Source organism: Lagopus muta, chromosome 2, assembly GCF_023343835.1.
Source record: "Lagopus muta isolate bLagMut1 chromosome 2, bLagMut1 primary, whole genome shotgun sequence".
NCBI classification, from domain to species: Eukaryota; Metazoa; Chordata; class Aves; order Galliformes; family Phasianidae; genus Lagopus; species Lagopus muta.
In genome coordinates, this window is record NC_064434.1 from 4,859,516 (window position 1) to 4,886,816 (window position 27,301).

The 27,301-nt window shown below is 42.1% G+C and overlaps 1 protein-coding gene across 25 annotated transcripts in view; it reads right to left on the reverse strand.

The window, feature by feature from the left end:
• Positions 1–27,301, reverse strand: part of HMBOX1 (homeobox containing 1) — a 728,731-nt gene that overhangs the window by 650,985 nt on the left and 50,445 nt on the right. For 24 of the 25 annotated variants that reach the window (XR_007375417.1, XM_048937428.1, XM_048937427.1 and 21 more), the window contains 3 exons: positions 16,462–16,941; positions 14,341–14,426; positions 4,718–4,828 (listed from right to left, as the gene is read on the reverse strand). Coding sequence is in view for 24 of the 25 variants with exons in the window: in XM_048937428.1 (XP_048793385.1) it covers positions 4,718–4,828; positions 14,341–14,426; positions 16,462–16,941 (677 nt within the window). In the remaining variant the exon portion in view is untranslated. Of the gene's footprint in view, positions 1–4,717; positions 4,829–14,340; positions 14,427–16,461; positions 16,942–20,971; positions 21,081–27,301 lie in introns of those variants that run through there. The other variant, XM_048937425.1, reaches the window with a different exon arrangement.

Genomic DNA, 27,301 nt, shown 5'->3' on the forward strand with positions numbered 1-27,301 from the left:
AAAGAAGAACTGCTATGAGAGTAACACAAGAGAGATTACATCCTGGTAATAACTACCTTTCTTTTTCCCTTTTGCTCAAGAAGGAAAAGCACAAGATGACCACAGCTACCTTCCTGTTACAGAGGACTAGCTGAAAGAAAGCATGCAGGCTAACTGGAGGCAGTCTGTAACCATCTGCAACTCCAACACACTATTTCTAGGAGACAGCTTCAGGTTACAGGGCACAGAGGCAAAAGAAATGCTCAAGATGCTCCATAACAAGCCTTCCACATTGCTCAAGACCCAGTGCCAGCCAAACTAATCAAGCTAACTATCAGCATAAAAAGAAGTATTTATTTATTTAAAAGCCAGGGGCTCTAAAAAAATAATCAGAACATTACAGGACTCAATGCACTCATACACTAGCTTCTGAAACATATATTATTTATCTGCTGCCAAAATGCTCGTGGCCCTCTACAAAACACAAGAGATGTGGTGCCTGTCCAAAAAACTCCATATCTAAATGGAAAGTATCCCTATTAATTGGTTTAAAGTCCTTTCAAACACCAGTATTTAGCATTGACTTCTTCCCCTCAACAAAAAACTGCCTTTCACCCTAATTGGCAACTGCTTCCAGAAGAAATTACAGTCACTAATACATTGGAGTTTGCAGCTATGCTATTAAGTTTGACATTACTCATACCAGGAAAACATTGATCAAGAAGTCAAGAAGTTTTTAAGTAAGATTATTGCCTACAGCAGAAAGGCTTTTTTTGTGATCTCTGAACATTTACAGCATTCGTATCTGCTGTTGCCTGAACAATGCTCTTTAATATATTCAACAGTGGGATTGAGTGCACTCTCAGCAAGTTTGCAGATGACAGCACGCTGTGTGGTACGGTCAATATGCCCAAGGGATGGGATGCCATGCAAAGAGATCTAGACAAGCTGAGCAGTGGGCCCAGGTGAACCTCATGAGGTTCAATAAATCCAAGTGTAAGGTTCTGCACCTGGATCATAGCAACTCCCACTGTCAGGACAAGCTGGGGGACGTAAGGATAGAGCACAGCCATGTAAAAGGACTGGTGGATGGCAAGCTGGACATGAGCCAGCAGTGTGCCCTTGCAGCCCAGAAAACCAGCTGTATCCAGGGCTGCATCCTAACAAGGGTGGCCAGCATGGGCAGCAGCTGCTCTGTGCTGGTGAGGCGTCACCTGGAGCACTGCATTCAGTTGTGGAATCTTCAGTACATGGACCTGCTGGAGTGCATCCAGAGAAGGGCCACAGAAACGATGGGACTGAACAGCTCTCCTATGAGGACAGGTTGAGAGCTGGGGCTGTCAGTCTGAAGAAGAGAAGGCTTCAGGGAGACCTGAGAGTGGCCTTGTATCTAAAGGTGGTTCATAAGAACAAAGGGCAGCCTCTTCAGTGTGGTTTGTTGTGATAGGACAAGGGGAAACTGTTTCAAACCAAAAGAGGTGGGATTTAGACTGGATATAAGGAAGAAGCTTTTTACAATACGAGAGGTGGCCCCGTCCTTGGAGATATTCAAGACCAGGATGGACCATCCTCTCAACATCCTGATCAAGCTATAGGTGTCCCTGTTCACTGCAGCAGATTTTGACTAGATGACTTTTAAGGATCCCTTCCAACTCAAAATATCCCATGATTCTATGAACTGCCACCAAAGACAGGAGAAGTACAGTAACTGTCCATGCAAACAAGCAATCAGAAGCAAGAAAACAAGAGGCAGCATATTCAAGAGGCCAAAGCAAACTGCCAAGTAACAAAAGTGATGGAATTGCTGAGTCTCTTTGGTACAGGAGTAACACCTAGCCATGTCTCAAAATCACCCTGATGCTCCACAACACAAATTTCTCAGGTTAGCAGATGCAAGATTACCTGTGGATGATTTAAAGCATTGTGTACTACTGTCACATACTTGAAAAATGAAAATGATGCATTAACAAGTTATTTTCAAGTCAAAGTTATTTTCTGTTTCTTGTATTTTTTGAAATTCCTGGCTGGGTGCAGTATGTCAGTGAAGTGCATGACAGTCCCTTTTGTGAGGGACTATAGGGAAGGCAAACAACTCATGCCTTGGGAACAATCTCATCTTTACCTGGTAAGTGGGACTTAGGAGCAAAGGCAAAATCACTTGCTAAAAGCTGTACAGAAAACTAGCAGAGCAAAGGAAAGACTGCAAGTCTGCCAAGTGATCTCTACTCCTACCCCCAGAAAGCAGCTTTTCTTTCTTTATAGTTCACAAACTGATTGTATTGGGTGCCCTGGGTGCTTCAAAACTGTTTCAATTGTAAGTGAAAATTATCTTCCTTTTACTACACTAATGAATTCAGTCAGAAAATGAACTTAGTTTGGAGACCCCCAGCGTTAAACACAAGGATTAAAGAACTGATAAACCAAACATTCCAAAGACCTCCTTTTGCCCACTGGTAACTCAAACACAAACCGTGCTCCTGTGCAGAGGGACCCAAATGTATGCCTCAAAGAAGAAGGTCCAAGATTTTGTTCTCAGTAGCTGCAGTCATTAAAAAAATGAGATAACAGAAAGCCAATTTTCACTTCTTCCTAAGACAACAAATAGAAAAGAAGTTCATGCCACTCATTTAATGACTTCAGTTTTTATCAGAGGAGGGCACTCTTTTGCCAAGAGTGAGTAGGACTGCTGTGACCACTTCTGTACAAATATGGCAATTATTTTCTCCTTTTCAGGTTCTAATGAAAGCAGCTGAACGGTCTGGGAATTACAGGATACTGTATCAGTGTCCAAACTTCAGCTCCAAATTGGTTCTATTAATAGCAATTTAAATCCAGGATGCTTCGGACAAGGTTGGTTATCTTCCCTAATAAACTGTATACACTTGCACATATGCATGGTAATTATCTCTTGCCCGACCAGCCTGACCTGCAATCTAGTAGATGGCAATAATAGAAATAAGTGGACGATCCCAAAATAAACAAATACAATCACATTTTCCTCAAGCAGGCTTTTCCTACAGCCACAGGAAAACTAAGCTTCCCCACCCCTTACCTCAACCTCTAAAAATAAAGCAAACGTTATCTGGTTCTGAAGGGAATTTAAATGCAGCCAAATAGTCTCCTGGCATAGGCAGAGGAGGCATTTTGCCTTTTACACTTCTTGAAAATGCTGCACAAGATCTCTTATTTGAAAACAAGGTAAAATGCAAACAACCACTCTTAAATTTTCCCATGTGCGTATAAAGAAAAGCGAACAAGAACTGAGCAACACTGTGCACTAGTAACACAGAAGCTAACATCAATTCAATTACATTTAAGCTACACTTCTCTAGCCTGAAAGAACAAAAAGATGTAAGCTTGTGGATAAAAAGAGAGAAGGAAGTATGAGTGCCAAGTTTGACAGCTCTTATCCTGGTACAGAATACCAGAATACTATTTCCTAAACAGCTCCAAATGATACTGGAAAGAAAAGATGCAAGGACAGAAAAATCCATGCGATAGTTTTCACTGCTAGAGGCATTTATTTCTTCATTATTTTCTTCTCTTTAAATGCACCTTCCAAAAAAGCTATGGCTTTCTCTGCTATTTTGAAGGTAATATCTCCCCTAAAAGGGAAATAAGTGGCTGAGAGTTGCTTTGCATGGTACAACATGAGGCTTCCAAAGAAGCATTCAATACCTTTGCTGACCCTGGGTATCACAACTTCAAATACTATGAAGAATCAAGGCCACTTAGGGATCCCTGCAGCCTGTTAGAACCTCAAACCCTTGGCACATTCATTCCTTAAAACAGCTTTTAGATGCTTAACAGAAAGGACAGGCTCGACAACAGCTTCAATCTCACCCAACTTTAGGCTAAAATATACTCAGGTCAGTTGACAGCCAGGGCCTCCTGATTTACAGCTTACACACAAAGAAGAAGTGTTGAGAATCTGTTTTTGTTGAAACTCTTTTCAGTAGAATTTTGGATGTTCAAGTTCATATTTGAGAGGCTACATCTTAAATTTCTTAAACAATTACACGGTTAATTTAATCATGCCAAATTAAATGAATAAAAAAGCAATTAAACGTAAATATTTTGATCTTTCCAATAAGACTATTGAAGGGAAAGTAAAAACCGTAGTCAAACAAAATCCATAGAGAAAAACAACACAAGGAAATGCATTCAACTGTGATTTTGAAGATTATTTGTTAAAGACAATGAAGAGCTTTATTTCTCATTATATATTAAAGATCTATTTCGAGATTTGAAGAAGGAGGTGGAATTTAAGAGAGACATCTCCATTTAATCACTGTAACTATCCACACATCTCATCCGTGAGCTTCAGCTACAACTCGAAACCTCTGAAGTTATCCCAGCTAAGATGTACACATCTGCTCTAACTTCATATTACAGCCACTATTAGTGGTTTCTCCTTGTTCGCTTTGAAGAGCCTCAACATCTATTTTATGTCATCTGATGATAACTCCACAGAGTGCACTTCTCATTCCCAGAGCTAGCCAGGGATGGGAGGACAGGGCAAGTAACCACAACCAAGAAGCTGGACAGGCCGCTATGGGTGAGTGGGTCCTACACCTGTTGCTGCAAACAAAACACAGACCAATTCCTAAGAAACCAGTCAGAGGAAATACCTCATCAGTATACCACCAAGTGAATGACCAGTGATAATCCAAACCAGTGACAAAAGGCTTTTTTCATACATCAAATGGTAGGAGATGTTTAGGCTAGATGCGTTTACCAGGATTTGTCTTCTCAAGCTGGTACCATCTGTAAAATGCCCTTTTCTTTTGTTCACTCAAGTCTGACCCCTGCTGCAAAAGCCAATGTGAGATCCGGCTCTGACTGATACCTGTAGAAAACAAAAAAAGAGAGAAAGAAGAACAGAAAACTTGTTCTTTTAAAATATTTAAACCGGTTTATATACTAATAAAAGGTGTTGTCTTACAAAGCCTGGGAATTTGCTGCTAATATTTCAACCACAGAAGACAGAGGGAGTTCAAGCTTCCTCCCCTATCCCTAGCTGCTTTACCTTCTTGTTATTTGCAGCCTTACTCAAGATACATCCTGGAATCAGCACAGTCAGTCTACAAAGCAAGAAGAGCACACACTGGGAAGCCAAATCTACTACTCTCTGAATTGTCCCATTCCGAACCACAGCTTCCTTGGTTCTTAAATTTCTCCATCTGTGAAACAGGAACAAGTCCCTTACCCACCATCGTATATAGGAGATGATACTTTGGAGATCATTATCATTCAAGGCTTGAATAAAAAGGGAGATAAGCACAGAAACACTTTATGTGATATAGATCAAATCACCCCAGAAATGCAGCAAGCCAGCTATCAGCTGCTATAACAACAGCAAGGAAACAAAACAGAAAGAGCAGCTGCCTGTCAGCAAAGCAAAGCAGGACTCAGGCCCTACATACCCAGCAAGGATTAGGGACAGAAAGACTTCTAAGAAAATAGTAAAAGGCAAAAAAACCCCTGGAAATTGATACTGTTATTTCCAAAACGTGACACTGAATGGAGGATCAGCGCAGAAAGGGAAAAGCAGTCATTAGGAGGAAGAGGTTTAACGGTGCAGTAGGAGGGGAACTAAAAATAACAAAACCAACTTGGTGAAGGACTGCGGCAGTAACTGCTGGTAGGATTCCTTGTGCTCTCCGGCTGTCAGGAAGGGTTAACAGCACAGAGACTGTCCCAGGAATTCAGCTTTCAGGAGGTGCTCCAAGTCACAGCACACTGCTGCACTCCACCTGTGCAACACCTGCTTGGTGATAATGCTCAGGCAGGTAGAAAGCTGGCTTTCACACAGAAATCCAACCACCTCTCCCCTCATGAGATGCATGCAGGTTTTAGAAGATCTCATATTTAACTCATGAAAACAACCCCCTGCAGTTTTATCACTTCTAATAAGGGGTTTTTATTATGCTTCCTTTGTACTGAACGTGGAATTGAGCTAACTTCAGAATGATTTAACTCAGATCGTAGGTGTCGTATTCGAGCACATTTAGTCCAGTTTTTCAAAATCTCAGGGCTTACTCTCTCAACCATTCTTTATTAGACTGAAGCCCTGAGCCTGTAGAGTTTAAATTGCCCTGTGGAAGAGGGATAGGTTTGTTTTGTTTTGAGTACAGAAGCTTACTGCCATTCAACAGAACTCTGTGGTTTGGTTTGGTTTCCTGTACATCTACTGATGATCTTAACACCCGAGTCCATGCCCTGTGTCTGAAAGAGCTCTGAAACAACTGGCATGGTCAAAAGCTGATTATCTTCAGAGCACATGTTAGGTATATAACTGAGTTTATACTAGCTGAGAAGTGGAATTGCTCAACCTAACACAAACTAATATTCTAGCAATTAGCTATGGAAACACATATGCCAATACAACAAAATAAATTAGTATCAGTTGGTGAAGTTCTCTGGCCCAAAATGTAATCTAGATGCCTGATTGTCATGTAAGGGACCAAGTTTTGAAAATTTGCAGCTTTCCATTTTCTGTTATGATTTATAAAAGCCATTTCCTTAACACAGTGCTGTGGGGCACAAATGGTTGTGTCTCACTGCTTATGGATGCATGGCTCCTATTAATCAATGGGTTGAAGCGCCATTAATTTCCTTGTTTACCACAGTCCACTTACACTTACTGCAATGAATCAGTGTCTGTTGGATGTTTGCAAAACAACATAAGGCATAAGATAAAAATTATAAATTGAGATTATCTTCAGTAAGAGCGGTGGAAAAATCCAAATTCTGCCCCAGAGGTTCTGTGACACTGCCATGAGGTGGTACAGATATGAGCCACTTCAAGCAAAGCAAAGGAGCAGGAGCCAAACGATTCAAGCTGTGCATGGCTGTGCACACATTTGACTCCTTGTGAGTTCTCTCATAAAGTCATTCCTGTAAAAAGGGCTTTGTACAGGACATTGAGATGTACGAATTCAAAGCCTGCACTATAAATTCTCAGTACATTATTGACTATGGTATCTCACTGATGGCACTGCAGTCCATAGCATTTCTTGCATTAGTGAAAAGCTCATAGCCAATTTTGTTCTTTGGCCAGGAGACTTCTATAGCGATGCTGCAAACCCAGATCACGTGCATGAAGTGTGGCTTAGGCAGCAGATCTTACTTCTGTTCATAGGAATGCAGACCATTCCAAGTCACTTCACATCCCATTTTCCATCAGTCTTTTCTGGTTTTATTTATTTATTCTCTCTCCCTTTTTCATAGACAGAATGAAAGCTGAGCTCCTTAAAGGTTCCCTCTACCTACAACACTCCCAGAATCATAGAATCACTCAAGTTGGAAAAGTCCTTAAAGATCATTGAGTTTAACCACAACCTAACCATCCTACCCTAAATCTAACAGTCCTCCTCTAAATCATGTCCCTGAGCACCACATCCAAACAGATTTTAAACACATCCAGGGATGGTGACTCAACCACCTCCCTGGGCAGCCCATTGCAGTGCTTCACAACCCTTTCTGTAAAGAAGTGTTTCCTGATATCCAACCTAAACTTACCCTGGCACAACTTGAGGCCATTCTCCTCGTCCTGTCACCTGTCACCAGTGAGAAGAGACCAGCCCCGCTCTGCTGTAAGCACCTTTCAGGTATTGGAAGAGAGCAGTAATGCCTCCCCTCAGCCTCCTTTTCCCCAGACTGAACAGCCCCACTTCCTTCAGTCTCTCCTCACAGGCCATATTCTCCAAGCCCTTCACCAGCCTTGTTGCCCCTCTTTGGTCCTGCTCCAGCACCTCAGTCCTTTCTGTCCTGAGTGCCCAAAACTGAACACAGCACTCGAGGTGAGGCCTCACCAATGCTGAGTACAGGGCAGGATCACTTCCCCAGTCCTGCTCACCACTCCATTCCTGCTCCAAGCCAGGATGCCATTGGCCTTCTTGGCCACTGGGCACACTGCTGGCTCCTACTCAGCCGACTGCCCATCTGCACACCAAGGTCCCTTTCCATCAGGCAGCTTTCCAGCCACTCCTCCGCAAGCTTGTAGGGTTGCCTGGAGTCGTTGTGACCAAAATGCAGGACCCGGCACTTGGCCCTACTGAAACTCATGCAGTTAACCTTGGCCCAATTAATCCAGCCTATCCAGGTCCTTCTATAGTGCCCTTCTCCCCTCAGGCAGATCAACACTCCCTCCCAACTTGGTGTCATCTGCAAACTTACTGAGAATGCTCTCAATCCCTTCATCAAGATCAATAATAAAGATGTCAAATAGAAGCGGCCCCAGTACCGAGCCCTGGGGGACCCTGCTCATGGCCAGCCACCATTGGATTTAACTCCATTGACTACAACTCTTTGGGCCTGGCCATCCAGCCAGCATTTCACCCAGCAGAGTGTACACCCATCCAAACCATGGGCTGAGACATATATGTATATAAGTATTATATGTAAGACCCCGTTCCTGGAGGTGTTCAAGGCCAGGTTGGATGGGGCCCTGGGCAGCCTGGTCTAGTATTAGATATGGAGATTGGTGGCCCTGCCTGTGGCATAGGGGTTGGAGATCCACGATCCTTGAGGTCTCCCTTCCAACCCGAGCCATTCCGTGATTCTGTGCTATTTTCCATGTATTCATCAGTTCAGTTTAGAGGCTCCAGAATCATACATGCCAATTCAAGGTCACATGCAAAGTCAATAACAGAAGAACTGATCCAGATTGTCTTCTAGATCTTAGCACAGTGTTTTAATCACAAACCCATCCTTCACCCCTTTCAATTAAAAGAAGTCACATTAGAATTTCTTGCATCTCAAATAGATTTTGCACAGTTGACTCATAGGACAGTGACTAGTACAACCACCAGCGCCATCCTGTCACATAGGCTGTAATCACGCTACTTTAGGAAATTGCACTGGCAGGAAAAAAGAAATCATCCTGCTGCCAGAAGCAGATTAATGAAAGAAGATCTCTGGAGTACTGAAAATCCAGCTGTCTGGAGGAAATTCACCCTCAAAGTGAACCATGGACCTCAACGAAGACTGACATCCTCTGGGCTCAGGATCAGCAGGTACAAGAACACTCTGTAATGAGCACAACTAGCTCACTCACTGCAAAGAGTAAAGGAAAACTGGTAATCACAAAGGATTACAGCAAATCAAATGCTGATCTCTTGCGTCACACATCACTCCTTCCCACAGCAGGTTACAATTCATAATTACAAACTAAATGGAGATGACAGTACAAGCTTGCTCCTCTGGGCATGCCTGTTATCTCCTAAACAAATCATACATGAAAGACTTTTTCCTTACATATAATTAAAAGGAATGGCTAAATGTGTCATTCAGAGAAGGCAATTGATACCTGCAGTACAAATCCACCAGCAACCCTCACAACTGCTATTCATTAAGTCTTTAAGTAACTGTTTTTCACCTTCACGTACAGATTTGTTCAGTGACTCTACTTTGCATTTCTTTAATGTTTCTTTCAGGAGAGATTTTTAGAAGCACCTGGAATACATCAGATTTGGAAAGGCAATAACTGGCAGCGTCTTAATTCTCCTGTTTGAGAGCAAAATCCTACATTCATATAGCACATGCTTGCAAAGGACGTGTACCAATTGAAGAGATTAGCCAATGCTTCTTTGCAGAGAATCTGCAAAGATCAAAATCATAAAAAAACAAATCTTTCCATGAGTTTTCAGGAGAAAATGCTAGTTTCACCTCTGATGATCAGTAATTTTCTGAGTTTTCTTCACACTGAAGTAGTTCAATCACATTTGGTCTGTATTTGTGATTTGCTCGGCACCCCTGAGCGTAGGTTCCAAGCTTTAGGAGATGTTAGAGGCTGCTCTCCACTGTATTAGGTGCTCTGCGGATTTAGCACAACACAAAGCGGAGTCCTGGGGATCTCACATCAATTAAGACAGAGGCAGAAGGACAAGGCTGAATCATACACACAGAATAATCAGGAAAGTCAGCAGAACCACGCACTGGAAAGCTCTATTTGTGGTACGTTTTTTCAAAAAAACAAACAACAAAAAAAACACCTGACCTCTGCATTTATCATTAATTATTATTATTTTTCACACGTGATGGCTTGGTTTTTATGGCACTAATCTAAGGACTGAGAACTGTGAATTCAAATTCCTGCTCTACCACTGACTGCTTCCACTGTGACCTCAGGAAAGTACAGATTTCTGTTCCTTCATTCCTCTCTCTCTGTAAAAAATGGAAAAGTCAACACTTCCAAAGCTTGCAGAGGCATCATCCACCAAAGCATTTGGGTTGGCTGCAAAGGGCCCATCTATGAGTACTCCTCCCTCTGTCCTTTGCTGTGGTACGCAACAGAAAGGTGTCAGTTTCTGAACACATTTCCCCCATTCTCCACCTACATTTGGAGAACACATCAAGACACAGCATCTCCAAACAACAGTTTGACTTCCTACTTTGTGCCCACAAACCGTCCCGGTGATAACTAAAACAAATTGCACTACATGACTTCAAATTACTGTTTGTAAAAATCTGGCACCTCACCTGCCACATGTAGGGCTAAATCCCTACCCCAAGTGAGCTGCAGCTATGTTAAAAGGAGCTTCAAAAAACAAGATAGGAAATTCAGCAGGAACTATTATTAGCTCCTGTTTATACTGTCATTTTTCTTATCGGTAGGAGATTATTTATACAGAGCCCAACCCAAGTGCTTCTTGTTTATCTTATTACAGACACCATTAAAAAAGTTTCTATAAAAAGCAGCTCCTGTATTTAGGACCAGCACTAATAAGTGTTATGCTAAGTTTTTGCTTCTTATCAATCATTTCTTTATTTCCAAGTCACCATTTAATATCCTGATGTTACTATTTTCCGATCTGCTCTCTTTTCTCAGTACACAAGGCAGCCCTGTAGAATGTCTTCCAGGTTTAATTTTCCTTGTCAGATTCATTATCTAAATGACTTGAGAAGTTTCTGGTAATTTTATAAAGACTAAGAGAGCCTAAAAAATTGTTCTACTGCAACAGCTGACTTTAACCTTCAGCTCTGCGTCTCCCTCTTACAAATCCTTGGCCTCCTTCACTTCCCACCCCCTCTCAATGCAGCACAAGAAAAACAAAAGGAGCAGCAGTTTACCATTGCAGTGGCTGCAATTGAAAGCCTGCTCAGTAGTAGCCCTCAGTAGTAAGACTGTGGTTGATATAGGAATGCATAACCTGTAAGTGCACTGCAATACTTGAATTGAGATGAGAAAAAGAAAGGTTTCTTTCAAGAATTCACAAAATCAGTCAAAAGTGAAGTCTGAAATTGCAGAAGTTGCATTGGAGGTTCCTGCTCCAGGAATAGAAAGATGACAAGATAGAATGGGGACAAATAGGATTGTAAGCACAGGGTAAGCAATTCAGCAGCTCTATTTCATGACCTGCAATTCAAAGCTATACAAATACACTGTTTTAACGAATGCTTATCACTTACGTGTCCAATTAGGACAATATCATACCCAGTAAGAATGAAGAAAAAGTAAGGTTTCAGTTTCCTAGCTTGAGGTCTAATACCAGTAAACAGTTACTCCTTTCTTTCTCCCCTCCCATTACACAGATAAGCACAATTTTTAAAATAGCATAGGAATAGGTAGAGACTGAAGGGAGTAAGACCACAGCACAGGCAGCTGGGTCAAACAGCTCCTCCTGGACAGAGCCAGCCGTGGATTTTTCATTTCATTTGTTTCTTGCCTTTCTTCCCAAGGCAGAAGTGATGAATGACAAAAGCTGAGGCCGTAGTATTCTGCATTTATTTCAAGTGCCAAACAAATGATTTCCAGCTGATGGAGGGTGGTAGCGGCTGGGGAAGTCAAATACACCCAACATCTGAATTGCAGCTATGTTTGTATTTAAATGAATGGTGATGAATGATGCCTGGGGCTGGAAAGGAGTCCAATCACCCAGACTGAGCAGCATTCTGAAGAGGTATCACTTCCTAGAGTCCTTCCCTATGTCATCTGTTAGTGGCCACTCTTTGAATTTTATTTATCTATTTTTCTCTTATTTACTGAATAATTAGCAAAACAGCTTTGCCAGTAAGACTAAGTCTGTAAACACTGAGATGGGACCATATGTATGGATATGGTCCTAATATTTGGGACCATACATTCTGCGAAGCATCGTGCTAGCCTGCCCAAATTCCTTTTCTGAAGAACCAAAAGGGGTTTCCAAACCTTCCTTGGGAGACTGCATCACAGCTGAACTGGGGAAGGATGATGGATACATCTGAAGAACACAAAAGTCAACTAGCATTCACCAGGTCTAAGACCAGTCTGGAAATGAGAGCCCTGGGATACATGCTTTCCATTCTGGGTCTCTGTCCTGAGATATTTTCAGCCACCCTTCACTGTTCCGTGCCTTTGAAAGGAAGCTGATGTTTCCCCCGTTAGTGCTGAGTACACACTTTAATCCAGTCCCTTCAATCTCCTTGAGACTATTCCTTTCAGATAAGCCATAACTAAGTACTTAACAGCAGCACGTAAGTGCTACGTATCTGCATACACAAGGCTAAGGGTTACTTTTAAAATGAACCAGCTCCTAATGACCTTCCTAGTAAGACCAGGAAGAAAACACTGCTCAGCTGCAAAGGGCAGCAGGAGGAAGGTCCGTGTGTCATAACACAGCACAGGCCTTACAGCTATCTTTGCTTAAGAAAGTGCATCAAGTTCAAAATATCACTTTATTTTCTTATTTGAAAGGTCCATTGGTCAGCTGCAAAAAAATATAGCCGTTCAGCCTTTAGAGCTACCTGGGTGCCATTGATTTCATGTGAAAACAAGACGATAGTGCCGTTAGGTCAATCTCTGTTCTGTCTGGCAGGACAAGACATCGAGCAATAGCAAAGAGTGCAGGATGAGGATGGAAGGATCAGCGTGACCAGGAGTGAAGAGATCCATCTTGACTTTGCTACAGCCTGCCTGGGTACTGAGATATGCACCGAGATGTAGGCAAACAGATCAGTTCCTTTTAGTGATACAGACTACCTTAGATCTGGCATGGAAATTCTTCTTCAATTGCATGCAATAGTCGAACTGACAAAAAAAAAAAGGCTGCTTTGTTTTGGAAATATTATCCTGCCACATTTTTTTTTTCCTCTTTAAAACACCTCTATTGAAGGAGGGTAAGTTTGACTTACTCAGGCTCAGAGGCTCTGTTCTGGAGTTAGGAATTTTTCTGTTACTTGCCCTCATAATAAACTATACAGGAGGTTAATATAGAAATAAGCCATTCCAAGGCCATATTCAGGCAAGAACTTCACAGAGGTATGGGACTGACTCACAAACTGCCCACAGTTCAGGTCCAATTCAACTAAGAAGACTTAGCATCACTAATGCTAACATCTGGTAAGGCTAGTAACATTCCTTAGAGTGATACAAAATGTTAATTTTGTACAAGTAATTTGCCCAAGATCACAGATGTGGAAGGAATTCCTGGCTCCACGGCTCCAGTACCCATTTCTGCCTGCCTACCTCAACTGCTAGCACACACAGTGTCTGCAAACCCAGATCTCCCAGGCAGATGGGTCCTCATGACATTTCAAACGCTGGAAATATCATAAAAGAACAACTTCCCTCCTGTTGGTTTGGCATTCCTCGTCAGCAAGGAACCTTAAAAAGGATCCATTCCAACATCTTTAATCCAGCTTGGTTTTAAAAATGAATAGATGTGACAGATATAATACGGGATTGATCTGTTTATTTATAAAGTAGAACTGATAACACACAAATAGAATAAGTGGTATCAATGCTTACTTGTCCTGAACGCAAAAGAGAGAATGTAAAAGGCAAGGGGTTAAAACAGACCAAAAAGCCCAGAACACCCTACTACTCCTTCTAGTAAAATCTAAGCTGAAATAGTCATCCCTCGATCTCACAACTCACTTTCACTGTTTGTGGAGACAAGCAATTGAAAAACTTCAAAACTATCACAAAACGAATGCTGGATGGAGTGATATCAGTTATAGCTGTGTCTCCAGATTTCTCATATGCATTTTATAATACAAATATGTATTATTCATATCTCTATACACAGAGATGCAGATATGTATCTATTTACTACATTCAACAAACAATTTAGGAATTAAGGAAAATGGTTTCATTTTAAAGATAAAAACTTTGGGCTTATTATAATGCTGTAAAATAAAATCTGCTAGCACAAGCCACAAGAAAAAAGGAAAAAAAGAACAAGTGATTCACTGGGGAAGTTCCATGATGTGCGGGACAATGGGTCTTAAATCAAAGGCATACATTATCATGACTAAGCTGACAGATCTGCACTGCAATGCAGAAAGCCAAGCAATATTCCAACATCTGCACCATGCACACGTAAGGCAGTTAGACACGGTTTCCCAAAATGAAGAAGGGACTCCCCCAGCTCTTACCTGTTACCTGTGCAACAACTGCTTGGGAAATCCTCCGATTGGCTAGGAAGGCTTTGATTTCCTCCTTTATCACACTGCTGTCCCTCCTACCAAAACAAAAAACAAGAGCACAAAAAAAGAGAAAAAAAACCCAGACAGGCAGACCAAAGTGCACTTTGAAGATGGAAAATGGCTTCATTTTCTTTATTTAGGGGACAAGGAGTGGGGAAGGCAGGCATTAAAACAGTCAAAGTGCCTCAGCGGTGGACACTTCTTTTAACTAGTGTCACGTTTGATCAAAGTACCCAAGCAGGAGAATGGATGGCTCACGTCCTATATAATTCATATTAGGTGCAGGGCTGCCATATGGAATGTGCAAAGTTTCATTACACAGGGATGAATAAATCTCTCATACCAGCATAAAATCCTCCGTCATAAAAATAAGGCACAAAAATAAAAAATAAAGGATAGCAGGGTGTGTGTGGTTAGCTGCACAGCAGAATACATACACACACACGTCCTGCAGCTATTCAAGGGAAAGATCCAAAGGAAAAAAGATTTTGCAACCTCCACCCCTCCGCTGTTACTTCCCCAGCCCATGGCTTGCACTGAATGAAAAGCATCATTGCTTTGTATGATTTTTAAAAGGTAGCATCATAGAATGGCTTAGGTTGGAAGGGATCTTAAAGATTATCAGGCTCCAACCCCCCCTGCTATGGGTACTAAGGTATACTAAGATAACTCAGTAGGCACTGTGCTTAAAAGGTCAATAATTTGGGGGTTACCTAAGGATTGGGATACACAGCAAATTTCAATTGCTGAAAATACACTTTTTCGTCTTTTTCCTCCTCTCTTCCCTGAAAGGTGCAGAGAAGTAAAACCAATCTTTATTAGGCCTTATTATTTAGTAATCTCTCTTCCCCTTCTCCTGTCCTGCCTCAGCAGCTCTCAAGGCAGAAAGTCCTTCAACATGGAAAATAAATGCCATGTTGTGCATTCATTTTTACTTCCATATTCAATTACCTTCCATATGCTGGAAAATAAACATAACTTCAGTTTACTTGAGACTCATAGGAACCAAAAACTCCAAGGAACGGTTAAAACTTCAGCCATGGCAACTCCTGCATACTGCTATATTCACCACCTTCCTGCATTATTCCATTACCCTGCAGCTGACAGTAAAGGAGGCTGATTGGCTTTTCCTACTGCTCATCTCTAATATTCTCCAGCCGCACTTCTACCCTAAATCTCCAAACTTATTTCCATTCTGGAGATTATGGATCCTAGTTCTCCCTCCCATAGGTACTTCTGATTTGTTGCAGCTTCAAGGAAAAAAAACATTCCAACATTGTAACTAAAATAGTTTTGAGATTTTTTGCCCTTTCCCTGTGTTTCTTTTTGCTGTCATTTGCTGTCAAGCCCACTGACTCAGTCTTTCATCTTGAGCTGAATAATCCCCTCTTTTAATCTTTGCCATAACGCTGAAAAGGAAGCAGCTAAAAGTAAAGGAAGGTCAATCTAGAAAACAAAGACACAACAAAATAAAATAAAAACAAGAACAAAAACCAACTAGCCCTCATTAAAGACTTCTGTTTCTTTTTTCTGTTGTTTTGTTTTCCTGCACCAATCTGCAGACTGTGCAAATCCAAGAGGGAGTCAGCCCCTGCCACAAACTATAAACAGATAACATACATGCACTGCAGATCACCGCGGAAAGCATTAACCAAGCAGCTTCCCTACTCTGCCTATATATGGAAGGAAACTCAACTGGTACACATTAGTGGAAGAAGACTCACGTGAACTGAGACTCAGTCAGAAATCTTCTAAATAAGAGTAGGGTGGAAATTCGGTGAATAAGCATGAATTTCAGTCTTTGGTACAGCATGGAAAAAAGTGTTTCAGCAGTAAAACAGCCTCTGGGATATCTGCACATGGGATTGTCTACACATGACTGAGAGTCAGGTGAGCGGTACTGAGATACTGACCACCAAGAAACTAGCAGGGGAATAGCTGTCTTGTCAAGAAAGCAACTCCTGCTTTCTTGGTAACACCTGTCACTACCAAGGTAGTCCCACAGGAGGAATCTGCATGCTGAAGGACTTTTCACCCTGCCTTTCCAAACCTACAAAGACTTCTACTGACCTCATCAGTTCCTCCACTTTGTCATCGATGTCCAAGTCTTCTTCAGAAGCTTCAAAACTGTAGGACCTTTGAGCCAAGCTGTTTGCTAGGGGATAACGGGTGGGTGACATCTTCCCATTGAATGCAGACAACCTCTCGTTACTCTCCCTCCCGTTCTGATTAGTAGTGCAAGGCTGTGGGGAGGTGTCATAACTGTTGCTTGGGGATGGGGACATCCCAGAATGCTGGGTCTGTGTTGAAGCCGTGGCTGTCGAGGAAGATGCTGGGACGTTGTTGGTGCTGTTGCTGTAGGAACCACCTCCGTAGCTAGATCTTCTTCCAAATTTGTCACTATGCTCTTGATCAAGACGATCCAAGGTTTCCAGCGCATGGAGGATTTCATGTCTGGTCATTCCCGTACGTCTCAGGCGCTGAAGCAAGTCTATCTGCTCTATGGTAAATCTTGGTTCGTCTGTGTAGTGAGACATGGTTTCCAGCAGGCTGAAAACAAGGTGAGATGGAAAAGCAAATACTTCAGTTCAACACTTCTCTGTGATACATGGAAAATACCTTGCAGGAGAAAAAACCAATTGTAGTCCGACACATTAACCACACTTATGATGGAGATGGCAACCCAATGGTCCACCTCCAATCAAGTTCAGCATTTAGCCTCTCATGAACAGTACTCTTGCTACTAGGCAGAAAGGCTCATCTTCTGCAAGCTTTTCAGAAAGCATTTCTCTCCTTTTACTGCTTCTACAATGAACCAGCAGTTACTACTCTTCTGTTCCTGATAAACCTCTGTCACAGAAGGAGGATGGCTGTTCAGTAATTCACACCAAATTTTCCTCACTGCCAACTATCCTCCAAACAGAAACTCTGGATTCCCAAACTGACCAGCTCATTCAAGGCCAGAGGTAGAGTTTTTGTGGAGAACTTTTAACCAGTTATGACATGAGATTTATGAATCACAGCTCTTTCGAATCTGCAGCACAAAGGGTTCAAGTTGCCCTAACTTTCTGTTGCTGCCTTGAAAAAAGAAGATAAAAACATACCTAGCGGAAATTCTAGTGGCCTGTGGAACCAAAGCTGATTTGACTGAAGTCTGATTTCTGAAGTTACCAACTTTTGAACCTGGAATGTTGTCACAGATTGCCTGCCCTAAGAAGGAAAGTGCAGCACATCCAATTACTACAAGCTTTCATTTAAAGAAACTTCTGCTGCTTTCTTCCCTCCAAAGACAGGCTTCTGGTGCAACTCCATCAACATGGTGGCTCATCAAAAGCTTTTTTTTTTACTACTAAGCTTCCAAAGGTATCAGAACAATGACTGTCCTATGAATTTGCTGCAAAGACAAGAAATGGAAGTGGTAAAAGCACAGTGAGCTTCCCCTAATTGCTTTTCCTTCCTAAGTCTCCTTACAGCAGAGCCAAACGGCATACAAATGACAAGATCACTCCTTCAGAACTCAGGATCTTGAGAATGGACAGCAGATGGAGGGCAGAGAGAACTTGGGAAAGAGATCAGGGTATTTTTGAACCTTTTTGTGGATCTTCTCAAAGAGTCAAGGGTTTTTACTATGCCTGCAGGACAACATGGTAAAAAAATCATTCAAACTCCATGATATGTGGCAGAGCTAATTGTAGAATCCCTACTAACAAGAGCAGATGAAAAGTCAGGCAAGAATTACAGAAACCCTATGAAAACCAAAAGAGGAATAACAGCCTTTGGGATTACAGTAGGCTTTGCAGGGATTTCCTTCAGGTACACGCATCATAGAAACCTAAACAAAGCCAGTAGGTTTTGGGGGTATGGTGATAAAATCTATCCAAACTTGAAACATCTCACAACACAGATCTGACTAGGTAAGGAAATGGATAAGGTGTATCCTCAAGTCAAAGCACATAGCTCTATCAATGCTTGTAACAATGAACATTGCCAAGGGAGAAGCACTCAGTACCCACACAGTTATCTACGAGATCATTATATTGCTCTGTTTTTGCAATTTTGCTCCAACACAGCTACTGCAGTCTGACCAATTCACAGGCATTATACAGGACTTTGCATAGACCAGAAACCACAAGCAAGGAGTTTGGATACAGCTATGCACTTTTCAAGGCTAGTCCTGTAGCATGGATGTGGTCCAGTGGCCTTAGGACTGAAGAGCAGCCCTGGGAATTGCTTTGCTTAGTTGAGCTGTAGTTGGAGTGTAGCTACAGACAAGGCATACAAAGCCAACATGCATACACCCATGAAAATAGCACATGCAGACTGAAAAGAAGCTCCTATCTTTATCTTCCTACAGCAAATACTGAACCCCTTTTAACATCAGAGATGTGTATGCAGGAAAAGAAAGCAGGAGGACAATGCAAGGGGATGACGCCCATCCAAGAAAACGACCGTGTGAAAAGACAGACTACATTCAGATGAGTGCTTCAGTCCAACAGGAATGCTCTGTCCTTTGGGACAATTAATTACTGAAACTGTAAATGCCATTTTCAATTTTAAAAGACAAGCACCTAGACTATTCTACTAAGAAGAGGGCACAGCAGCCAGTGCAGCAGTAGTCTGCAGTCGGACTGCAGCAACAGTCTGACAGGAATTGTAGCAACTAAAATCTGGAAATTGCACTGCGCTTTGAGCTGTTCTGGGCTTGACAAGGAGCATCCGGAAACAGACACTGTGTTCTACATTTGCCCTTTGTATTTAGGGAAGCAGAGATGCTCAGCCCTTTTGTCCAAACTTTGTAGTGAATGCCACACTGCCTTACTGACTCACGTCACCAATTCCTGTGCAGTAAGAAAGCTCCCCATGTCAGCTCTAAGTAGCATGTTTTTCAAATAGGAAAATCTCTTATCAAACATCTGGCCTTGAGATTGCTTTCCCTAGATGTGCCAGCTCACCCCTCATTAAAGATAAACCCACCTTTGTCATTTCTTACCTGTACTTCTAACATCGCGTTCCCTGAATCATTTACCTATCAACACCATGTCCTTTACTGAACTGGAGGATGTAATGCACCCAAGACCCCACCTCCACTCAAAATTCCTCCTCCACTGACTCTTCAAGATTTAATACTAAAACATACTTCAGTTTATCTAGGTTCATCTTCAGTTTGTCACGGACCCAGAAGCACAAAACTTTTGCTCTTCTAGCCCCAAGAACCAAAAACTGACCTGACAAAAGCACAAGATGGCTTCAAAAAAGCCAAGTAATATCAAGAACCTAACATTCCCTGCAGAAGCCTGTGGACAGTCATTGCCTTTAAAATTTGAGTGTGAACACTAATTTATCTAAAATGTTAGGGCTCAGCTTCTAGAGATGGGTTATATGCAAGATAAATACTTTGCTTTCAGTGGTACAAGGCTGTATGTGGAAAGTGATGTGGCTTCCAGTTTGTCCAACACTGGTGCAGAGAGGATTCACTGTTCATGCATGGTGATGCACACAGGGATGCACGGGCTGCTGAACAAGGCCATTCTGCACCATATATTCAGTGACATCCAACATCTGTGGCCCACAGATACTGTTAATCTCTGGACTGCTCCTGAAACAGCTGCAGAAAGGAACTGAAGAACAGCAAATGAGCTGCCAGATTAAATCCATTATTCTGTAGCTAACAGTCACTGCTAAAGATGTCCACGCAAGGCATTCTTCTAGCCCTCCAACCTACACAACTTCTACACTACATAACTTTTCAACACTTAGGAAAGAAAACAACAAACCAAAGTCATCCACAGCATCTCATTGATCTCACCAGTGTCACATACAGAGAGAAACTCCCGTGCTTATAGCTGCAAACACAGCACATACCGTGTCTGACACAGGTACTGGTCTTCAACTCTCATTCACATTTCCATGTGCTTTTCTACATAATCATAAGGTTTAAAAAATAATGCTTCTGAGTCAGCTTTGTGTATTGAGAACAACTTCAGGAACTGGGAATTTTCCATTAAAAACACAAAACAAACATTGCAAAACTTCGTATTACTGAACATGTTCCAACGTTACGAGCTATCTACCCTCTTTTAATGAATAACTACACTAAGATTATTTAGAAATGTTATTCTAACAAAGCTTCTGTTATTTTCCATTTTCAAAATATTTTTAATAAACTTAGTCCTGTTTGAAGATCAATTTACAGTGCAGTTCAGTAGATCAACCATTTTAGAACCATCAAAATTTCATTCACCTCATTAATTAATGGATATCCTCTACTCTCCCCTCTATCTACCCACCTCTACCTACCTCTACCTACTGCTTTAAGAGCCTCATATCCTAGCTAGCTATAATTCAGCTTGTTTTCCCCTCTTTTTTCCTTGGGAAATACAATCAACTGCAAAAATAACAAGAAGCAAAGTAAGATAGGGACAGGAAGAATGACTGGAGGTGTTCAGAAGAAAAATCAAGGCAGCAAAAAAATTGTTCCTGAGAATAATACTGTGATGGACTGCTTTGCTGCGATCCAACTTCAACAAACTTTCCTGCCAATTTAGCAAAATATCCTCAGCACCACCATAGCTTGGCTTACCAAAACTCTCACCAGTCGTGACAAGGTGTCAAACTTCCCTATGGAGAGAGCTGACAAAAAGGTTTCAACCAAGGAAGAACCGCCATGTGTTCATCCCCCTGAAATTCAAAAGTAAGGCTTTTTATAAAGAACTAATTAAACTCTAAACTAAAATTCACCCATTTTCTAACAGCTGAACCCGGGCCTTAAAATGGATTGAGCTTATTTAGATTCTGACAGAGGAAAAAAAAGATAGCTCAAAATATCTTATTTACATTTCTCACATTGAGTTGGCAGCCATGCCCATGTAAGATGGCCCAATTCCACTTACTGCCTCTTGGTATCTGTAAGGCATTAAAACTTCATGCTTATCTTTTATGGCTCATCCAAAAGGAACCTGAGGTGCCTAAATGTCAGATGAAGGGAGACCTATAAATGAAATGCAAAAAAAAAAAAAAAAAAGCCCTTTTCCTACTCCCAAATCTACTAGAATAGTAATAGAAACTAGAATACCCAGCAGGTCCCAACCAGTCAGATGCAGCATCACCTTTTCCACTTCTAACACACCTTTGAGAAGTGAAGCCTGCTTGTTTAAGGACATTATTCTCAATACCTTTTTCCCTCTCATACCAAGAATATTCAAGCTTATTTTGTGTGAAGTTCTCCCCGTAAATGTGGGGCTTTCTCCCCATTCTGAAAGCACTGATCTTGAGCAGGGGATACGTAGCCAGGCACGTTGGCTTTCCTCACCCACAACCACAACCCAAGCCCACACAAATTCAGGAATCATTTTCCCAACACGAGCTTTGCAGGCACTGAATCTAATAGAATAATCCCATAAGAACATCCAAGAGCAGAAAGTGGAGAACTCTACGTCCAACTGAACTTGCAGAAGTTCAAAGTAATTCAATTACCCATTTGGGAATAAGGCCAGAACACTGGCCTTAACACCTTTAGCAGTTGAGAAAATAGCTCTGGACTCCTTAAGGATCAGAAGAAATCATGTTTTCCTCCCTCTACTTTGTATACGAATAGGAAGTGTTCAAACGACACTGAATAGATCCTTTTCTGCAGAGATCCCTTTCAAAATCTCCAGTACAATTCACTGCTTTATCTAATAGGCCCTGGAAAGCTCAAGACACTTACAAAACCAGTTGTGCTTTTTAATGTGAGACCTATATTTGATATAATTTGCATAATATGGATATGGGTTAGAGCCAAAATGTTCAGAACAGGATCCCAGGTCTGGTAATTGGTTTAACAATGATTCTGATAAAGTTGCATCAACTGTGGAGAACGGGATGGGGAGAGACATCAACTTCCACCCTCCTCTGATATATGGCACAAGCTGCTGGCAGGGCTGGGTCCTGAGCAGTGTCAGGGAAGGGTGAGGGGGAGAGTTAGGGAAAGAGCCTGTCCAAAGGGCAACAGGCACAGCCCTGAGCTGCTGGAGCTCAGGGAGCACTGAGATACTGCTCTCAGGCATAGGGTTTGGATGGCACTGTGTGGTCTTCATATCGTGAAGTTGTATAAGTCATGGTTTCCAGCTGAAGTAAATTGCCCATCGGTATTCAACCAAAAACGGACCTCCAACTAGTTAACCAAACACACTTTAATTATTACAGTTTCTCACAGCATGAATTTGTCAAGCTAAGAGTTTTTCCCTGCACACACAGTAGTGGTGAGAAGTGCTGTGCCCACAGCTGCTGCAAACACAGGAGCAGCAGTGCTGGCCAAAGGTGCCCAGCCCCCATGAGGATGCAGCAAGGATCCTTGGCCGGTGTGACTGGGCTGCTACATTTCCCTTCTGCATGAGGTCTGGACAGCAAACAAAAATGGGTATTAAGTACAGCACTGCTATTCCCAAAGGCAATACAGCGTCTCAACTGGACTGATAGCAACACATCAGCTACCCTGCATGGCCCTGCCTGTGGCAGGGGGTTGGAGATTCATGATCCTTGAGGTCCCTTCCAACCCTGGCCATTCTGGGATTCTCTAACTACCACTCCAAACACTTCCTCTCAGAACCAATGACTACAATGAAATCCCACTTCCAGCTGTTACTTGTTTAACCTCGCTTTCCATTAATGTACGTTTGTTTTTCTCTCCATACATGTCTACAAGATCTAAGCACCCAAGTGCAGTTCCATTCACTGCCTCCTTTCCATGTTTCACCACTACCCACCCAGGATGCAGCTGCTCCTTACAAGCTCGAGAGGCAGTTTCATTCTGAGCTTTGGTCATCCCACAAACAAACAGTTGATGTGCATCACACAAAGTAAACACTGCACACTATGCCTGCAAGCTCAGAGGCTGCAACTGTCCCATTGACCACCAAGTACAGCCTTACAACCCTGCTGGAACACAGCTGGGGCAAAGCTCTATCTCACTGTCTGAAATTCAAGCACTGGCCTTTTCTCTTCTTGCTTAACAAGTGCATCTCCTTTATTCACAGTCAATTTAAGCGCTTCAGAAACGCCCAAAGCTTTGTACCATATTAAGCAAAGCTGCCTTCAAAACAGTAGTTGATGCTATGAATTCTGGAGCGCAAAAGAGGATTAAGGATGTGACTCATCTGAGCCAACACTTATGCTCATCAGTTGCAACTCCAGTATTTTTGGTGGAATTGTACCAGTTTTCAGGAGAGGGGAAAAATATATATATGAAAAAAATTTAAAAATCAGGCCTCAAGTGCTCATCATGTCAATGAACACAGAGCCATCCTCACCCATACGTTAGCATAATTATCTCCTGCAGCTTCATCTCTTGGTTCTGATTTTCAAAGAGGTCTCTACTCCCATTCATCCTGATTCACAAACAAAATGTAATGCTTGTATAATGACTGCTCTCAGCCGAGGCAAACGAAAACCTCACTTTGCAAGCAAGGAGTGAAATCAGACTACAAGCTGATCTATCGAGGTTAAACGTCACCAGTTCTGTTTATGAATGCAAAGCACTGCCTTATGAATGCAGAACACTGCCATATGCTTTCGATCAAAATGGTGACAGTTAATAAGAGCAGCCTGAAACTTCTGAAAATAAATCCAACGTAATCAAATACTCACCGCTACACAAATTACAGAAGGCAAGCTGAGAGCAGAATATCAACATAGCATTTCTTTAGGAAGCTTCAAGATTTTCGGCTAGTTAAAGAACCCCAACCCAGACTCACTTTTTTATCTTAAGCTGTTTTTCCACTCAAGCCTTCTGTATTCTTCGCTGCTGATACAGTATTTTTTTACTGGGTGCTGCCACACCAGCAGCAAGCAAAGCCCAGCAGTTTTGCCACTGATTCCACTTGGGTGAGTAACTTACTGCCCTTTATAGTATCCGCTTTACATCTTTGGAAAAGAGAGAGAGAACTCAAGATCAATCTTACAAGGGGAAAATATAATAAAAATGCCAATTATTGCCATAATCCAAGTCTTACAAAAGAGACTGACCTCTGACTAAGCACAGGGCCGGGAGCCAGATACTTCTGAATTCTACTCCAGGCACAGACTGATTCACACCGACACCTTATCTGTCTAACCCTAATGTTCCCTACTTCTACAATCAGGGCTCCCAACTTTTTGTTGCAATTCTACAGCAGTAAGGCAGGAATTTGAACTCTGAGGCCTGGATTCACGGGCAGAACAAGGAATGAGAAGAACTGACACAGAAAAACCAGAGTGATAGTTGAGTGCTGAACTGAGACCCAAAGCTGTGACAAAAGAGCAAAGCAGGAGCTCTTAAATCTGGGAGCCGAAGACAAAATTGCATATACATAAACTCTGTAACAGAATCAGGGCAGAATTCCTGCGTCTGAATGCCTTCCACCAGTTCCTGCAACACACTGACATCTTTTCTTCAGCCCACATGAAGAAACAGCTCTTGTGACAAGAAAAAAAGAAAGGAGACATGGGCCTAACCTAGATACAAACTGGCAAATCATATTTTTCCAGATGCCAAAATTACAGGGGTAGAAACAACGTTGTCTTCTGCTTCCTCTAGAAACCTTCAGAATTCAACCAGTCACAGAATCATAGGCCAGGGTTGGAAGGGACCTTAAGGATCATGAAGCTCCAACCCCCCACCACACACAGGGCCACCAACCTCCCCATTTCATAGCAGCCCAGGCTGCCCAGGGCCCCATCCAACCTGGCCTTGAACACCTCCAGGGATGGACGGGGCATCACAGCCTCTCTGGGCAGCTGTTCCAGCACCTCACCACTCTCATAGGAAAGAACTTCCCCCTGACATCCAACTTAAATCTTCCCTCCTTCAACCTAAAACCATTTCCCCTTGTTCTGTTATCTACGCATTCAAAGAACTGACTCCCCTCCTGTTTATAGGATCCCCTGTATATCAAAATCAAGACAGAATCTCAAGTCAACAGTTCTACATCAGCTCACTGGAATATCTAAATGTTGGAAACGCATCTTTCTACAGAACTATCCTGTATGGCAGAAAAGTAATATTATAGCTAACTTTTGAAACTAATAGCTCACAGAAAGGAACTAACCTTCAAACAAGGCAGAATGGCTCGTTCAAAACCAGAGGCATTCTGCAAGAAGGCAGACCAACTGCTTGGCCAAAATTTGAACATCTTCTCACGTTCCACAAGGCTCGTGTATGGCACCAGACACAGCACTGTACAACATGCTTTACTGGGATGTCATCACCAGGATTTCTACCACCTCTTTTCCACATGTAAGGAGAACGGTGTTCTTTAGTACGCACCATGGAAACCTACATTCTTCCTCAGGATCTCTCACCAACAGTAACAACTTTCATAAAAGAGCAGTTTGTTAGTTCAGAAAACTAAAGCCAAAAATCACCAAGTAACTAAATTTTACCTGTCCCCATTTTTGTGTTCAACAGAGCAATTTTATTTTTTATTTTTACCCCGTTAGAAAACAGTCCATGGGAGCAGTTCTACTGTAGTTCTGTTGGCACACAGTCTTGGGGAAGACAGATGTTATATTTGGAGAACAACTCCGAAATAGATAACAGCAGCTCCTTGAAGAATATAAATCATAATAGCAAAAAAGTGGGCTTTTGGCTACAGCCGCTTCCATGTTAGAGTTTTATTTTATTTAGAAGCATTTCAAAAAGAAACACACATCTTACTCATGCTCTTAAAGTAACAAACCTCTCAAGACTCCATCTAGGGAGATTTCCTCTCATGTGACACAGAGAAGACCCAGTTTGCATCCTCAGGGTAAATGCAAACTCTTTCTTTGCTACTCAGAGCAGGAGGAGAACACCTCGAGACGCAAGTCCTGATGTGCAGATGCTTGAGTGTGAGCTGACCTAAGAGCATCCAACAAGAGTGGAGGATCCCTTCCGACTCAGGGTGTTTTATGGTTCTGTCATTACTGAGGTAGGGGCTGGGTCCTGCTTTTCTGCCCTTCTGTAGAGATTCTTGGAAATCCCCACAAATGAATTCAGTTCAACACATCAGGAAAATAAATAAACCAACCCATCCTTAGATACTTTGTTTTGCCTGGGTTAGCAAGCTATGTTAGCTTAGAGAAGGCTGTGATGATTGCTGTCACCAACCCAACGGATGGGCCAAGCCAATTTAGCTAAGAACAGAGGCGTAAGAGGCGCACAGGGAACAACATTGCTTTTAGTCCCCTTCAGGTTGGGTTAACTACCCGTGAAATCATGGATTAACTCATCTGGTTTGTTTTAGAGTAAAACTAAGAGCTCAGACAACGTTTAGAAGGTTAGAATGTCAGCTGAACGTTTCTATAGCCACCAGCCATTTACACTACACCTTCTTGTCAGAAGGCAAAGACAGAAAATTAGCTGAAGCTTCTTTCACCAGGGTTTAATTCAAGTGTTCTGAATCACATTCCAGGGAAGCTGGACAGTTAAGGCAGCTTAGCCATATGGTGACTTTCCAAGCCACCACAATGCAATGGCTATTTTTCAATGTGCTGATTTTGATACCATTCACATACTCGTTCCTTTCTTCCTATTGTTTTTCATGAATGATAACAAGACCTCAGTCTTTTATTTCCATCTGCGTTACTCACAGTGATTTCTTTTCCACTCAGCAGGCTTTTACTTACTCCAAGCCAGCTCTGTCATAGCTGGCAGTTAGATCCATATGCACAGACCTGACAATTCGGGTAAACTTTTAGAGGCAATGTTGAAACTGCCCAGTTCCATCGAGTTTCAAATGCAACATAAATACCAATGGTCATATCTCACACATTAATTAATCAGTACTGTTGTGATCCTGTGAAGTACACGAAATTGCTTCCATTCTATTTATAAAGAAACCAGTGGAGACATATTCACATTGGCTACAGAAGGGCTTCATTTCAGATAAATAACTAATTCTAGTGACACCAAAAT